We start from the raw sequence: 16,965 nt of genomic DNA, 5'->3' as shown, positions 1-16,965 counted from the left end.
ATATTATCCCATAATGCTGCCAAGCACAGTATCCACATGAGTTGTTTGGCCTGTAACTGCCAGCTGCACAAGTTACAGCAATAGTAGCCTTTCCTCTCTCCCCCTGCCCCCCTTTTCTGGGAGGTGCGCCATTTCATATTGCAAACTCCTTCTTTATGAGCCAGTTGCAAGCAAAGAAATTCAACCTGCTGAATCCTGATCTTAGATGCTATTTATTGAAATTACACAGTATCAGAGGGGTAGGTCACATGAGTCAGCCTCCTGCAGCCTGTTCCATGAGTAGATTCCCCCCCCCCCCCCCAAAATGGCAACACTCTATGATAAAGGCCAAATTGTTAATTTCTTTCTCGCGGAGAATGCAGATTTAAACTGAGAAGTATTGTACCTTCATTCACTTACTTCAGGGCAGTACAACTATACAGGAGCATTCTTGCCAGGTGTTACCCAAATACTCAATACTACTAGGGGGCGGTTCCATGATTTTGAGCAACCTTCACTGAGCCAGTCCCACTCCTAGCAGGGGCGGGGGATTTGAACTAGCGTCCTCACCGAATATTCATTTTTATTTAGACCTAACAGCCCAGTGTGGAATCCCGTGCGAACGTGAAAGTCCCTAGGCCCTCCCTTTGCAGAGCTATCCCTATCCACCGAAATGAGCCACTGCTCCGAGAAAAGAAAAAAAAAAAAATCTTTCCTGACCGCAGCGCCTGGTGCATGACTCCAGGTGGGTCCAAACGAACGAGGCTTTGCAGGTGTCTGTTTGGGAGCTGGGATTCGCCTTTCCCCAAGAAGCGTGGGAATGCCCAACTTCACCGAACCAGCGGGAGAGTCTGAGCGAGCGAATCTAGTCTGTCGGGCACGGTAAAACCCCCCTTGGGGGAGGAGGGCTGTCTGGATAGGCAGCGGGGCGTGGGCTGTGACATTCTTGCTCATCAGAGACCAGGGGAAACCACCGCCAAGCCTGGGAGCTGCAGGCTGAAGGGTGGGGTGAGCAAACAGTCTATAAAGCACACAGCTAGCGGGGGGGAGAAGAGTTCCCTAGGGCTGCTGGGCGGAGCCTGAACAGCCAGAGGCAAGCAACAGATAGCTCACCGCGTAGGAGGGCAGGGAAGGGGAGTGGAAGTCCCCGGGATTCTCCCCCGCCTCCGCCTGGAAGTTAGCCACGGGAACCCTCCCCCTCTCTGCGCTTGGGCACCGGCGGATCAATAGCAGCAGCCGCCGCCGCCCGGGTGGATGTGTCAGTCTGGCGGCGGGGGCTGGCAGTCAGCACCGCCCAGCGCCAGGTGCCTGCAGCCCGGCCCCATTGCTCCGCGGGAAGAAGGTTGTCCGCGTCCAGCAGCTGCAAGAGCGCCAGCCCCGCTGCTGACCCTCAGCCCGGGCGGGGAGGGAATGGACAGGGCGGGTCTGGGGCTTGCTCGGGTTGTGCGGGGCTGCAGATTTCCCCAGCACGTTCTTCCCGGCGCGGGTGGGGAAGGAGCCGGCTCCTGGCCGATCGCACGCCGCGGATTCCCCCCAGCCCGCTCCGCCTGGTTTTGCGGATGGAATTGAAGGCGGGGTGCTGAAGTTCCCGAAGCCTGCCTAGATCCTCCCCTCCGCCAAACCATGCGGGATCTAGCTATCGAGATCGGGATACGAGTTCTGCTCTTCGGTGTCTTCGTGTAAGTACCGGACCGATGGGGAGAACTAGCTCCTGACCCTCCCAGCTGATGCTTCCGGCCGCCCGAACTTTTCTCTGCCTCCCCTGGCTCTTGACTTTCTTTGGTCACCCCCATTACCTTGATAATTACCCCCCCACACACATACACACTCTCCCTCCTTTACACCTCTTCCCCCCCCCCCCCCATCATTTCTAGAGATGAAGCCAAATCACGTTCAGTGCCGATGGCAGGTTAATGGCTTAAAGTGTATGGGCTGGCGTGTTTCCTCCTAAATGCCCTCTCTGCCCCCTCGCCCCATTTGATTTTTAAAGCACAGATTTGATCAACTGCGGCAGGTGGGATTGGGATGGCCCTAAGGAAAATAGGACTTAAGGGGCAGGGACAGCAGAAGTTGGACGGGGCTTGTACATGCATGCCAGACGCCTGGCAGTTCCCCTGCCCGTCTGTCCTTCCTCCTCCCTTCGTCCGGCTTCCTTCTTAATACGCTTCCGGCTTTAGCTGAATGTCAAAGGTGGGAGGGAGGGGGAGAAGTGTAAAGAGAAGAGTTAATCACCCCTATCAAAATCGATGCATGTTCCTAACAACGGTTTTCTCACAGCCTTACTAGCCTTTGACTGAGAGCTGCAGTGTTCTGCTTGTAAAGGGGAAGCATTCAGTCTACCTGTGCATGGTCGTTTTCAGCAATGGTTTCTGTTTCAGTGGCTCACACTGTAGCTTTAAGCAAGTGGATAACTGTTGCTATTCGCCGATTTACGAAAATAAGACCGCAGGATAGTAGGGACCGGTGGTTCCTACCCCTCTCTTGTCATAGACGTTTTTGAAGGCAAAGCTGCTGCAGTGAATTTCATTTTGTCCCGAGGATAATCTTCTGTAAAGAACATGAATAAAAAGACAGGGATGCCCAATCTATGCTGGGATAACAATGATGTGTCAAGGACCTTAAGACGTTTGCTATTAAAAAAAAAATCTCAAGTTGTGTCCGAGACTGTGTGTGTGGAGTTCCATCAGGTATTATCTTCGTTTAGAGCAGTGTTATTTTTAATTGCATAACTAATGTGTCAGAGACTTGAAACAACTAGCTGGGTGTCACGTTTCTTTCAGAATCTTTAGGGTGTGCTCAACATTCCAAGGACAGGCATTCATGAGAAAAGAGCAATATAATGATGTCATGTTCCTAAGACAGACATGAATATCAGATTATTGTAGTTTACATTGTGAAGCACTTATATATATATATATGTATATTTGTGTAAAGGAAGCTAAGGAGTTGGAAAACTGACTTTTAAAGATTCTGAAAGAAGTACAAGTACTTCTATACCTACACTATTTCTTTAATTCTTATTCCTTGTCAAATAGTACTACTCTAGTAGAAAGTCATACAAGATTTCTCTGTTTAAGTTATGTATCAACTATCAACCCAATAAAATTTAATCCCCCCCCCCCCCTTTATGGTAGAATCCTTCACTCTTTAGACATTTGAGCAATGAAAAACGTAAGTATTTTAAATAAGTTCATATTTCAGCTGCTAAACGTTTACAGATTTGTATTCTCAAACTTTGATCTCTCTGCTGTGCATTAGAAACTGCAGCAGTTTTTGATTGAATGAAGGTTACTGCCACCGGATGGCATTTTTAAAAGCCCTGTTTGCTTCTTACCGACTTAACTATGGCTCTAGTTTGACACAAAACAAATACAAAAATAGTACAGGGTATCCATTAAGCCATGACACTGCCTTACAGCTAGTAATATTTGAATCCTTTGATTTTATTTCTATCTGGGCCTGTCATTGCTAGTGAGTCATTTGCCTAATATACTTCTAGCTGATATTCTTCAAAGCTCTTTTTTTAAAATATTGAGGCAGATCTTTTATTAGAAATGGAGCATGTTTGATAATGTGACATCTTCATTTTGATCTAAATTCTGATACTTTTCATAGACTCATAGAAGTGTAGGGCTGGAAGACACCTTGAGAGGTCATCAAGTCCAGACCCCTGCACTGACGCAGGACCAGGTAGACCTAGAACATCCCAGGGCAAATGTTTGTCCAACCTATTACCACCAACCTCCAGTGATGGAGATTCCACAACCTCCTTTGGAATCCTATTCCAGAGCTTAAACTACCTTTATAGTTAGAAAGTTTTTCCTGCTATGTGACCTATATCTCCCTTGTTGCAGATTAAAGATCATTACGTCTTATCCTACCTTCAGCTGACATGGAGAACAATTGATCACTGTCTTCTTTATAAGAGCCCGAACATATTTGAAGACTATCAGGTCCCCCTGTGAGTCTTTTCTCAAGACTAAAAATTGCCTGTTTTTTTTTTTTTAATCTTTCCCCATAGGTCAGGTTGTCTAAACCTTTTATCATTTTTGTTTGCTATCCTCTGGACTTTCTCTAAGTTTTTTATATCTTTTCTAAAGTGTGGTGCCCAGAATTGGACACAGTACCCCAGATGAGGCCTCACCAGTGCTGAGTATAGTGTGACAATTACCTCCTGTGTCTTACATATGACAATCCTGTTAATACACCCCAGAATATTATCCTTTTTCTTAACTGCATCACGATGTTGACCCATATTTCATTTGTGATCCATTATAACCCCCGAGATCCTTTTCAGCAGTACTGTCACCTAGCCAGTTACTCCCCATCTGTAGCTGTGAATTTGATTTTACCTTCGTAAGTGAAGTATTTTTCACTCATCTTTACTGAATTTCATCTTGACTTCAGACCAATTCTCTAATTGATCAAGGTCATTTTGAATTCTAATCTTGTCCTCTAACACACATAACACTTCAGTTTGGTATCATTTGCAAATTTTATAAATATACTTTCCACTCCATTATCCATGGCATGAATGAAAATATTGAATAGTACTGGACCAGGTCTGACACCTGTGGACTCCTTTAGATATGTCCTCCCAGTTTAACATCTGATCATTGTACTCAGAGTAGTTATCAGTCTTTCAACCAGTTGTATATCCACCTTATCGTAATTTCATCTCGACCATATTTTCCGAGTTTGCTGATGAGAATATCATGTGGGACTGTGTCAAAGCCTTACTAAGATCAAGATACATCACATATACTGCTTCCCCCCCCCATTCACTGGGCCAGTAACCTTGTTAAAGAAAAATGATTTGTTTGACAAATTCATGCTGGCTATTCCTTAAAACCCACTATTATCCTCTAGGTGCTGACAAGTTTATTAATTTGTTTGTCTCCTTTGGGGTATTGAAGATACGTTAACTGTTCTATAATTCCCTGGGTCCTCTTTGTTCCCCTTTTTAAAGATAGTCTTCGTCTACCCTTCTCCAGTCTCTGGGACCTCACCCATTCTCTGTGAGTTCTCAAAAATAATTGCTAACGGTTCTGAGACTGCATCAGCTAGTTCCTAGGATGAATTTCATCTGGCTCTGCCAACTTGAATATCTCATTTAGCAAAATATTGTTTAACCTGTACTTTCACTAGTTTGGCTTGCATGCCTTTTCTCTTGTTATTAATATTAACTGTGTTGAAAGTCTGGTCACCATTTACTTTTCTATGGAAGACTGAAGCAAAATTGGAGTTAACACCACAGCCTTCTTAATGTCATCAGTTATTGGCTCTCCTTCCTTGCTAAATAGGCAATCTACACTCTCCTTCCTCTTTCTCTTGCTCCTAGTATATTTAAAGCCTTTTATGTTCTGTGCATTTTGTGCTTTAGCCTTTAATGTTTTGTCTTTGCATGCTTATGTTCTTCTTTTATGCTCCTCCTTAGCAATTCATCCATGTTTCCACTTTAACAATTTGAAAATCAAAAAGAAATCCTCAAAGTACTCTTGATGGAGTCATGTTGGCCTCTTATTATTCTTCCTATCTTTCCATCACAACTGACTAGTTGGCAGTTGTACATTTAATACTGTCTGCTTGAAAAAACTGCCAGCTGTCCTGAACTCATTCATTCCTTACATTTTCTTCCCATGGCACCTTATCTACCTGTTCTGAGTTTGTTAAAGTCTGCTTTTTCAAAGCCCATTCTACTTATTCTGCTACTCTAATGTCTTCCTTTCCTCAGGATCATGAAATTTATCATTTCATGATCACTACCCACCAAATTGCCTTCTATCACCTTAAGATTTGCTATCCTGTTGGTCAGAATCAAGTCTAAAATGGCTGTCCCCTGGTTACTTCCTCACCTTTCTGAAATGAAAAGGTGTCCCCAATATATTCCAAGAACATGCTGGAAATTTTGTGTTTTGCTATATTACTTTTCCAGCGGACGTCTGGTTAGTTAAATTCCCCTATTGCTACTAGGTCTTGTGTTTTGGACATTTATTTTGTTCTAGAAATGCCTCTTCCTGGTTTGGAGGTCTATAATAGACTCCTACCATGACATCACCCATTCCCCCCCACTTTTATCTTTTACCCAGTGACTTTTGACTCATCTGCTTCTGGACCTCAGAACAAGTATATATATTCTTGATGTATAATGCAACACCTCCCCTTTTCCTTGCCTGTCCTTCCTGAATGAACTATACCCCTCTATACTGTTATTCCAGTCATGAGATTTATCCAACCAAGACTCTAATGTCAATTAAGTAACAACTTAGCTTATGTATTAATACTTCCAGTTCTTCCTGTTTATTCCCTATTGTTCTTGCATTTGTGTATAGACATCTAAGATGTTGAGCAAATTTCCCCCTGATTTCATTCTTGCAGTTCCTATGACTATTGTAATTTTCCATGTCCCTCCTTTGCCCCCCAACATCTAGCTTTCTGTCAAGGTCACCGTTCTTTAATGCTTATTAGTGGGCTTTTGTCCCTAGTTTAAAGCCCTCCTTGCTAAATTGATGAGTCAGTGCACAAAGGTGTTCTTCCCCTTCTTGGTTCGGTGGACCCCATCTTTTCCCAGCAGATCTCCTTCCCACAACAGCATCCCATAATCTGGATTCAATAACTCACAGCTTTCAATGGTGGAAAGAAATGCGTTATGTAAAGTCACCAAAACTCCAAATGCTTAACAACTTAACAAGTCTAGCACTTTCATATGGCTAGTCTTCCACTCTTGCCTTCTGGAACTTCTGGAGATATATACACATTATGACACTCTAGTAGGTAATTTTCAGCATCTATTTGGCAAAGAAGAGATCATGACTTCTAAAAGTACTGAAGATTTTATCATTTGCAATTCACATCTGGGTAGATATTGTTTTATGAAAGCTTGTACATTAGACTAATAGTTGTAAGGATACGATCCCTGGGTTGAATGATAATATACTGACTTTGTATTCTGATAATCTTAGCCTCAAACAGCTCTTTGCTGCTGCTGAAGTACAATATTTTCCAATCTCTGTTTTTCCTTTCTAAGTTTTATTTTTTGCAGTGAGAAGGGGGAATTATGTTTTTGAAACTTCCTTGGTTCATACAGCTTTATATTTGTTTTATGTTACACCTTGTTTTGTAACACAATCAATGGAGTTATTATGGGGATGGGGAGATCTTTCTGATTTTTATTAATAATTATTCTACCAGTGTTAGTGAAATCTGGCATATTGACAGTCCTCTGGAGCCTCAAGCCCTCTGTCTATCCTGTCAGCAGCAATACAAAATTATCGTATGCTGTTCCACAGTCCTGGCCTGGAATAACCATCTAGGGTTGAGAATCTTTAGTATTGGGAGGGCTGTGTGGTCTCCATCCTTCATTAGGGAAAGACCCCCATGTGCATTCCATTTACAAATATGCTGTTGATTTTGTATCACTACCAATTTTAACAGAATTAGAATGTTGACTTTAGGAGAAAGGTACTAAACTATGGAACCGATCCTGAGATCTGTTTGTTCCCCCCCAGATGGCTTTTTAGCTTCAATCTTCTAACTCAAAATAATATACTGGAGCATTTTTCATTATGAGACACAAAACAGAAAGTGCACTTTCTGTACCATAACGTTGGCTGATGATGAATGGCACATTTCATAAAGTGCTGAAATATGTATAAGTGGAATATTTAATATAGTTGTTCATGTAACTTTGCTGACAGTTGTTGAAATCCACTGTATTTCCAGTTTGAAAATACACTGCGACAACTGTCTCTCCTGTACTTAAAAGACTGGAGACTTTTTCTTTTTGCGGTGATGGTAATCACCATCTTAGACTCTTCTGATGACAGCAAAAAAATTGTACTCTTGAAGGTTTTGAAAGTTTTTTGATCAAATGAATACCAGAAACCACCATAATTTATGCACCTGTTTGACAGTTCTGTATTAGCATAGAATAGGAATAATTCTCAAGTCCAGACTAATAAAATAATGAGGTAGTCTGAGAAATCATTTAAGTTGATATCTTTATCGATGCTTGATAAATAATTAAGGAACACCTTAACTATTAAAATCAAATAAAACTCCTGTGCCTTTATAAGGACCATGTGCTGAAGGTTATTTTACTCCTCAGGGTTTATTGCTACTGAAGCAGAGAGGAGTTCAATAATAATTATTTGAAGATCTCTGCCTGCCTACAGTTCTGAGCCACAACTTACTAAATTGTTTAAAAGGAAAAAGATAGGATGATGCACACTTCCCTGGAAGCAAGGATACATTTCCTTTGAGTGCATTCAGTGAAACAGCCCTCAAGCCATAACTGCAAACAGAAGAAATTGTAGTGTTGTTTTGTTATGCCGTACAGTTTTTCCTGGTTCTCATCTGATTAAGTCTTTCCTTTTTTGAAAAATATTCAGGATCATAAAATGGGCTGTCTGAACCCATCCTTCTATGAATGGATGTGATGACTTGGAGGCAAAGAAATGTTTTTAACTCTAGGAGTTCATCAGCTTTATAAAACTTAAGTGTAGGCAAATTTTATATATGGTTCTACAAAATCAAATATCTTTTAAAATCAAAGTCAACCAATTTATCTTCATGATGCTTTAAGTTACTCTGTATTAAAAAGAGATACCATATTGTGTTTACTAGGAAAGATTTTTAGGGTAGTGTAGGATCATTGTTTGATATAACAATCATAGGAGTTTAATCTTATTCTTTCAAGAATAAAAAAAATAGTTTGAACAGATCCATGATCTGAACATATTTTGTGCCTCATGCATTTTGTAGTTATTCCTATGACTCAGTATTTTTGATAGTGCCTGATTGATGCTAAAGCATGTTAAATTTAACCTTTCAACCATGTGACGGGGTCAAGATTCACCACCGCTGGTGCCTCCTGCTGGTTGCTCTGGGAATTAGCTCTATACAGTCATAGAGCACCTTTTGCATGTGGTGCCTTGCCCTTTGTCTGCTCTGCTGCTTTGGGGACCTGCATTGCTCCCGGCTCTGCAGTGTCCTCTTCAGGACACTGCCCTCCAGCAGTGCCCACTGCTCCAGTCTCACCCCCTTCCAGGGGTGAGGTGTTATCAGCAGTCTTCAATCTACACCAGCTCTAGTGGCCAAATGCAGCCTCAAAGTCTAGCTCCTTTGTTGCGGGGGCCAGCCACAGCTTGTATCAGGCCATGCTCCTCCTCAGCCAGGTGTAGTACAAAGGGGAAGGAGGGACCCAGGTCCACCTGCTACTCTGGGTTCAAACCCAGGGACCCTCTAGCCAGCAGCCTCTCTGCCCTCATCAAACTATTGTCCCTGGGCCACTTCCCCTTCAGCCCTGTGCACCTGCTCAGCCCTTTGTAGCAAGGCCTGCAGCCTGGGGTTTTCCTTGGCCGGAGCTCCCCAGCTCCTTCTGCCCTTCCCCAGCACTGTTCTGTCCAAGGTGCTACCTTTCCACTCAGGAGCCAGTCCTCCTCCCTTGCCAGTCAGGGAGAGACTAGCATGCATTTTACTAGATAGCCTTTATATAGGACCTACCCTGGCCCTGATTGGCTCTCCCCAGGCCTTCTCTGATTGGCTGCGAGTCTGCGCAGCCTCTCTGGCCTGGATCAGCCCTTTTTCTCAGGGGGTGGGGCCCGGCCCCACCCCACCCCACCCCAAACCACTACACAGTGACTGTGACTTTTGCCAGTCATTGGAGATTTGATCAGGCAGACCTGACCGACTTGACAATTAGAGGAAACTACAAAAACATCTCAGGTCATATTTTGTCTTTCACATAAGGAAGTGGTATTGGCAATGAAATATGCATGGAGTGTGCTATTATACTTTAAGGATGATTGCAGATAGGAGTTACCTAGTAAGCTAGTTGACAAGATCAACCTTCAGTCTAAGCTATATCTTGAATGGGAGTCCTTTTAAATGTTTCTTGGACATTTTAGAACATCACAACATTGGCTTAAAGTGAGGATCTGAGTACTGGTGTCCATTGTTGAAGGTTTAGCATGGTGAGTTTTGGTATCAACAACATATCTCCAATGATTCTAGAGCTGCTTCTAACTGATTAAAAAGAAAGTCTTTCAAGACTGCTTCATCAAACCTTGAGCTCTTCAATGAATGTGATGTAATTACAATATAAATGCCACTCAAGATAATTGGATATCTTTTCGACAGCTCAATCTTGTTAATAACATCCCTTGAAGATAAATGTTTACACACAATGCTTCCCAAACTATTGATTGTGATCCACTTCTGAGTCATAAAGGATTTACAGTGGAAAGTGTCAGTGTATTCTACATTATGTTAGAGCAACTGCTTCAAAAATTATCTGAATGCCACTGTCTTCATTGGAGCAGACAAAGTGGCCAAATCTTTTGTGGCACTTGTAGTGTATTTTCAATAGGTTTTCAGGTTTCCAGGATTTTTATATTCATGTTTTGGGTTTTTTTGCACTCAGATAACATTGTTTAAATATCCTGTGTCTGGATGTTAGTGTGGGAAAAAGAAATCCCAGACTTGGATGCATTTGAGAATGCTTATGGGATCCAGCTAGGTGTATTTGGGATAGCACATTTTCTCTAGAAACAATGGGCTAGATCCTCACTCAGCGTAAGCTGGCATATTCCGATTGTCTTCCAGTTTATCTGGCTTAATATCTTCATAGCCCATATTGGGAATTATTACAAATAATACATTTTATTCTTGTCGTGCCCAAAGCACTTTGTCAGGGTGGGTAAGTAATGCTAGTAGAGATTGGTGAATAGTGCAGAAACTGAATTCTGAAAGGTATAGCCATCTTGCCCATGTTCAGACTCCTTTTCATTCACTATTAACGAATCTCTTTGTACCCAGCGTCTTTGTTCACACTGACGTCTGCAGAATGGCTAGTCTTGGTATACCTGGATTTGCTTGTGAACAAATCTGTTTGTTCTTTATTAGGCTACTCTTTCTATCATTATATGAGGGAGCAGAAATAATACCATGTGATTAAGGTGACTGATTACACATCATGAATAATGAAGCATGACTCCTTGAAAATTGTTGGCCAGGTCTAGGAAAGAGATGGACAGAGCTACTCTTATGTTCATTTCTCCTTAGCTGAGCTTGAAGTCCTTATGATGTGGGACTTTGAAGAAGGGCAGAAAGGGGGCAAATGGTGGAATGTCGTCTCCAGTATGTAGAAAATGTAGTCGTTAGAGCAGATGATGCCCCAGGACAAGCTGTCAGAACTACACAGCTCCTTCCAGTTTATTAGGATTGGGTGAATGGAAGCCAATTGCTTGAGTAGGCAGAGTTCTGTTAACACAGGAATGACTCTTAAGGCATTCCCTTTTTTGCTGAAAGGTTGTAATGGATTCTATCTAACCTATCTAGCCAACCATCCCCTGCAATCTGTTTACATGCATTCAGGGGATTCCCTAAACTGCATCGGTATCTTATTTGATAAAGTTCACATGATGTTTCTTACAAGGCTCATTCTGCTGGTTAACATTTACACCATCTTCTAGGGCCAAGTATGACACAATTGGTCACTGATTCTTGACATGGCATGGAGTCTACCTGCCTCTTCCTATTAAACAGAAAATCACGCTTCTGATCTGCATCTTTGTGTAGCAGAAGAGTGGAAGCTGAAGATGTAATGATATCACTAAGCCTTTTCATTCACTCACATAGTTATGGCTGTGTTCCGGTGAAAGCTACAAAAGGAAAATGTTTTGATAGCCCAAAAAAAGAAAAACATAAAATAACATATTCAAAAGGCTTAACGTGCTTCAGCAGAGCAAACTGTAGAAAGATCAGCTGTTTGCCTCCACAGGGACCTATATAAAAATGCAGATCTCTCCTTCAGTTTTGATATCTGCATGTTGACGCCACCTGAGTTTTGAAACTCACTCAAAATTTTGTCCTTTCACTTCACACCAAAACCAAAGGAAACCACAAGCCATAGACTGAAAAGCCCTAAGCCTCAACCAATGGCTCAAACGTGGCATGCAACAGAAACAGATCAGCAGTGGGACCCAACACAGTTGCTGTCACAGCATTAGTGCCCAGCTATTGGATTTTAAAGAACTGACACAAGAAGGGGGGGGGGGGGGAAGGCGGTACGTATCAGCTTAAAGGTTAGCATGGAGATGACAGTGAAATACAAAGGGACCTTTAGCAGGGAGGTACTGAGAGAATGAAAGGAAGAGAGAAGGAAAAGTTATGGTCACCAGTAGAAACTAAATATCCTTGTTTATCTTCCCTATTTTTTCAGTTTCTCATTTTATAGCCAACAAGATGACAATATACAAGTAAAGTTGGAGTGCGCTGTTTTATCAGAATATCTGTGAACATTAAGCAAATGTTCTAGGGAATTCTGAGAGTAATTTGGTTGAAAACAAGGACTCCTTGATGTATAAGAAAAATCAAACATTAAGAAGTCTCAACAATAAAACTTTTTGGCAGCAATATATTTTGATTGATGATTAGTGTACTTGTGTGATTAAGTCTATAATATGAATTATGTTTTTCAGTTAGTTCTGAAGAATAGAAAACTGCCTGCTTTGAATTAATCCCCTGGCAGAACAATGTCTTATGAAATCTTCTACTGCTGTGTCAGCATTTTAACTGCTTAGGGTTGTGTTTATTCTTCACAGAGATTAAAGGGACACTGTTAAGTAGTTTAGGCCCCCAAATTAAGTTTTGTCCATAAAAAGAGTGTGTGGGCAACTGTACTTGGCATAAATTAAGAACTGATGCATAGAATGAAAAATAATTTAATAAAAATATTAGCTGGTAGGATGAGGAATAAGGTTTCACTTTCTTGGTGTCTGTGCTACCACAAGCCTGCTATTATTATTATTTCTGTTACACCAGTGCAGAAATGATACATTGGGCTAGGTGCTGTACATACACATGGTGAGAGAGAGCGTGCCTGCCTCAAAGGGCTTGCAATTAAACAAGACAAAGGGTCGGAGGAAGTATGATCCTCAGTGGCTGAACTAAAGCACAGAGAGATTAAGTTATTGCATAGAGTCAGACAGGAAGTCCATGGCACAGCTAAGAATTGAACCAATGTCTCCCTGAGTTCCACTGCCGCTCTTCCTCCCTATTAGCAGGTCAGTCATGCACAGAATCTTGTAGGAAGGAAACAGTAAACAAGACCTAAAGAAAAAAAAAAGCCTTTGAGGTTTTCTTTATACATTGTAAAAACAAGCAAACAAATAAACAAGAAGGCACAAACTCATTCTCCCTCACCCACTTTCCAGGTCATGGGCACAACTATACCTCGATAAAGGTCCAGAATTAGGGATAAGTGAGTCAGTTTGGGTAAAATAAGAAATAACCAGAACTTTTACTGTAAACTTTACCATTTGCTTGTTTTAATCTTTGCCCTCACTTCCCATTTGTTTTCATTTGCACCTCTGCTTTCCCAGGTTCTCCCCAGATCTGGAAGCAGAAATGTCAGGAGTAGTCTTAGAAGATTTCCAGCCTGATCTTGTTTACTTCCGATATGATGAGAATCAATATACAATCAATATACAGTTTAAATCTGAACTTCCGGACGCTGTCCCAAACCAAACCTCTGAACTCGTCCCCCATCAGGAGCTCACGCCCCTCTCAAGACATACATCCTGCTCACATGGGGCATGCTGCTTGTGGCTTATTGGCAATTCAGTGGGTACAGATATATATCCCTAATCAATAGTGAGTTTTAATGTTTCTGACTCAGGTACTTGAAGGATGGAGGGTTATTTTGTTGCTTGTCAAATGAGCACTACATGTTTGCTGGAGGAAGAGCTAAAACCCCTTTATGAGATTTCAGCCCATTGTCCTGTTCCTTCCAAGTTTTAGACTATTGCCCAAAACAGACCACCTGTTACAGAAAGGAAATGAGATAGCTGTGGGCTATTTATTGCTGTCAGTTTTCACAGTGGATCAGTCTATCCACAGACAGTCTATTGTGATTAATCTCGGATGTTTCTTGCAATTCTGACACTTCGAAAACATCAGATGTTTGACAGACTTTAGAGCTACACTGTCCCCTGTCACGTGTTTTGATGTTAGGACTCTGGACTAGATTATAAAACACAGAACAGTCGATGATTTCAATTTACTAAAGCATTTAACTCATATCATCCCCATAATGTCTGCTATTAAGCCCATTATTAGGCAGCCACAAGCACATGAAATTATATTATGTATCACCTGATCAAAATTAATTTTAATTATTATTGTAAAAGGGGAGTGATGACTGTTCAGAGTCCATAATATATTAACTCATCCCAAGTGCAACTCAGTTAAGAATTTTTGCAGATATTTAAGGTACTGTAGTGGCTCTCAACCTTTCCAGATTACTGTTCCCCTTTCAAGAGTCTGATTAGTCTTTTGAACCCCCAAGTTTCACCTCACTGAAAAACTACTTGCTTACAAAATCAGACATAAAACTTCAAAAGTGGCACAGCACACTATTTCTGAAAAATTGCTTACTTTCTCATTTTTACAATATAATTATAAATCAATTGGAATATAAATATTGTACTTACATTTCAGTGTATAGTATATGGAGCAGTATAAACAAGTCATTGTCTGTATGAAATTTTAGTTTGTACTGACTTCACTAGTGCTTTTTATGTAGCCTGTTGTAAAACTAGGCAAATATCTAGATGAGTTGATGTATCCCTGGATGAGCTGAATGCCCACATGGGGATGTTTTTATTTTAAAATGATTCTTACATATTGAGTTGAACAGGAAGCAAATGATGCAAAGACAGAATTAAATAGGTTAAAAGAAATTACATTTGAATAAAAGAAGCAAAGAGAACCAAAAAATATGAGAATTGGACCAGTTCTGCAGTACTTTTTCCTATTTCATCATAATCACCCTGTCATCTGCTACCTTGTTCAGAGCTGTGGTGTAGCATTATCCAAGTTCCCCCTTCTTCTTCCTTTTCACTTTGATCATTATCCTCTAAAAGGGTGAGACAGTTAGAAAAGGTCCAAGTAAAAGTTGTCTAACTCCCACATAAGAAATCTCTTTTGCTTTTCATTGACTAGAGGTTTTCATGTTCAAGTTGTTTCCCTTTGTACACACTGGAAATAATGATACTTAGCAAGATACAGTGCTATTCATGTTCCATATGTTTTACCAAACATTAGCTAATTAATAGGAAGAGCTTCTAGGCTTTAGGATCTCAGATTCTTTTGGCACATGTAAAAGAAATGTTAGATCCATGTCAGTGAAATTATCCTGCTGTGTTTATCAAATGTACTTGTGTGGTTCATGCATGTTCAGTTAACCATTGCCTTTTTCTAACATAAGAATATTTCCTCTTAGGCTTGATAGGACTGTATGAGTTAGTGCAATCATGTAGTCAGATTGGAATTGTATTCTAGGGCTTGAGAAAGCAGCAGATTTGTAACTTGGTGTTGAGAAACCTCACACTGAATTATTAAACTTCCGGCTGACATTCTTTCATAAAGATTTCAGACAGAAATAAAACTCAGCCATTCACCTTCAGAGCCTTATTTGAATTGAACTTTGTCAAAAAAAACCCAACAACTTAGAATGCCCTCTGAAACTTTCCAACTCCCATTCCTTCTGTGTTTGTGTAGGCGCGTGTGAATAGCAGGTCCTGAGACAAAAGATCCAATCTCCAGGCACAGATCTAAAGGCAGATACTTATTATCATGTATCTATTATCTTATGTATCTATTATCTGCTTAGCACCAGGAGGCCCAAACACCATATCAGGACAGGGCCCAGTAGCTAGATACTGATGATAGATACAAGAATGGGGATCAAAAACACCACCATCATCCACAGTCTGAGAAAGAACGCCATCTAGGTTGCATTACTGGGATAGTCTTCTTGCCCACTGCTAGTACAGCTCACTCCTATTAGGCTACTCTGTGAAACAGGAGACCAGACAGTGAAAATGAGGGGGAATGGCCATTGAGATGTAAAAGATACCCCATTCCAAAACATACACCCGGTATGTGAGTTGAGGGACAAGGCCAATTTGGAAAACCTGCTGATAAGACTCTCTCAAAGTCCCGTTGTCTTCCTGCCCTAGTCCAGTGCTTAATTTGTGCCAGGGCTTGTCAAGGGCTGAGGCCTGGTACCTCTAGGCTTGGCAGTTCATAGCCCCGGCACCTCTGGGCTTGCCTCATCAGTTATAAAATAAAAATCTTGCTTGAGCCCCAGCACCTAATTGCTTGGGCCCCGGCACCTCTTTCATTACAAATTGAGCACTGCCCTAGTCCAACAATCACCTCCTTCAGACAGTTATCAGGGCATGCCTTTCTGTCCATCTGGGAGATGGGACAATTGTAATGATCCACATCTAGCAAGTCATGGGTTGAGTGAGCTTCAGAGGGCTCTGATAGCTGAGAACAGTGTCTAGCTGTAGGATCAATAGACTTGTAAGACAATACAACCAACTGCTGTCCACATCCATTGAAGCACTAGTCGCTATCAACCTCACAGATCGCCTGTGTTCACAGATAGCTCACGTCAGCTAAAGCGTAGGGGCAGGAGATTAGAATGATGATGTCATAAGGCCCAAACCAGATATGACTGACAGCAGCAGAAAAGTCCTGTGGTTGCAAGCGGTTCCAAGAGTCCCACCACTGACCTTGCAAACTGCCAATCAGCGGAGATGTCCTAGAATGTTGACTAATCAGTCCAGCTTGCCGGCAATGATTCCCAGGCCCTCGTCATAGAAGTTGGTGGTGAACATGACACCTGCCCTGGAAACATTTGACCCAGTTAATTTTCCGTTTCCCAATTTAACGGATACTCTATAACCACGCACCAAACATTCTCCTCTCAGCCACAAAATGAAAAATGGAATAAAGTCATCTGTGTTACCAACTTTGCCCATTACTTTGTGGTATGGTCATTTATTAGGGTTACTCTTCTGGGCGGAGGGGTCTGTACTTCGATCAATGTACTAATTGTGTCCCTTGTGTTCTCATATGGAGCTCTACTTCTCCCTGCTGCAGGTTCCCTCCCAGTGGAGCCATTCTGCAGGA

At 41.7% G+C, this 16,965-nt stretch overlaps 1 protein-coding gene across 2 annotated transcripts in view; it reads left to right on the top strand.

Moving 5' to 3' along the window:
* The first annotated feature begins 852 nt into the window (after nt 1-852).
* The window catches only part of PLPP4 (phospholipid phosphatase 4), a 98,638-nt gene continuing 82,525 nt past the window's right edge, over nt 853-16,965 (top strand). Inside the window, exon 1 of one of the 2 annotated variants that reach the window (XM_075131055.1) lies at nt 853-987. Coding sequence is in view for 1 of the 2 variants with exons in the window: in XM_048858687.2 (XP_048714644.2) it covers nt 1,603-1,658 (56 nt within the window). In the remaining variant the exon portion in view is untranslated. Of the gene's footprint in view, nt 988-1,053; nt 1,659-16,965 lie in introns of those variants that run through there. The other variant, XM_048858687.2, reaches the window with a different exon arrangement.

Source organism: Caretta caretta, chromosome 7, assembly GCF_965140235.1.
Source record: "Caretta caretta isolate rCarCar2 chromosome 7, rCarCar1.hap1, whole genome shotgun sequence".
Lineage (NCBI taxonomy): Eukaryota > Metazoa > Chordata > Testudines > Cheloniidae > Caretta > Caretta caretta.
This window is presented reverse-complemented; position numbering and strand designations above follow the sequence as displayed.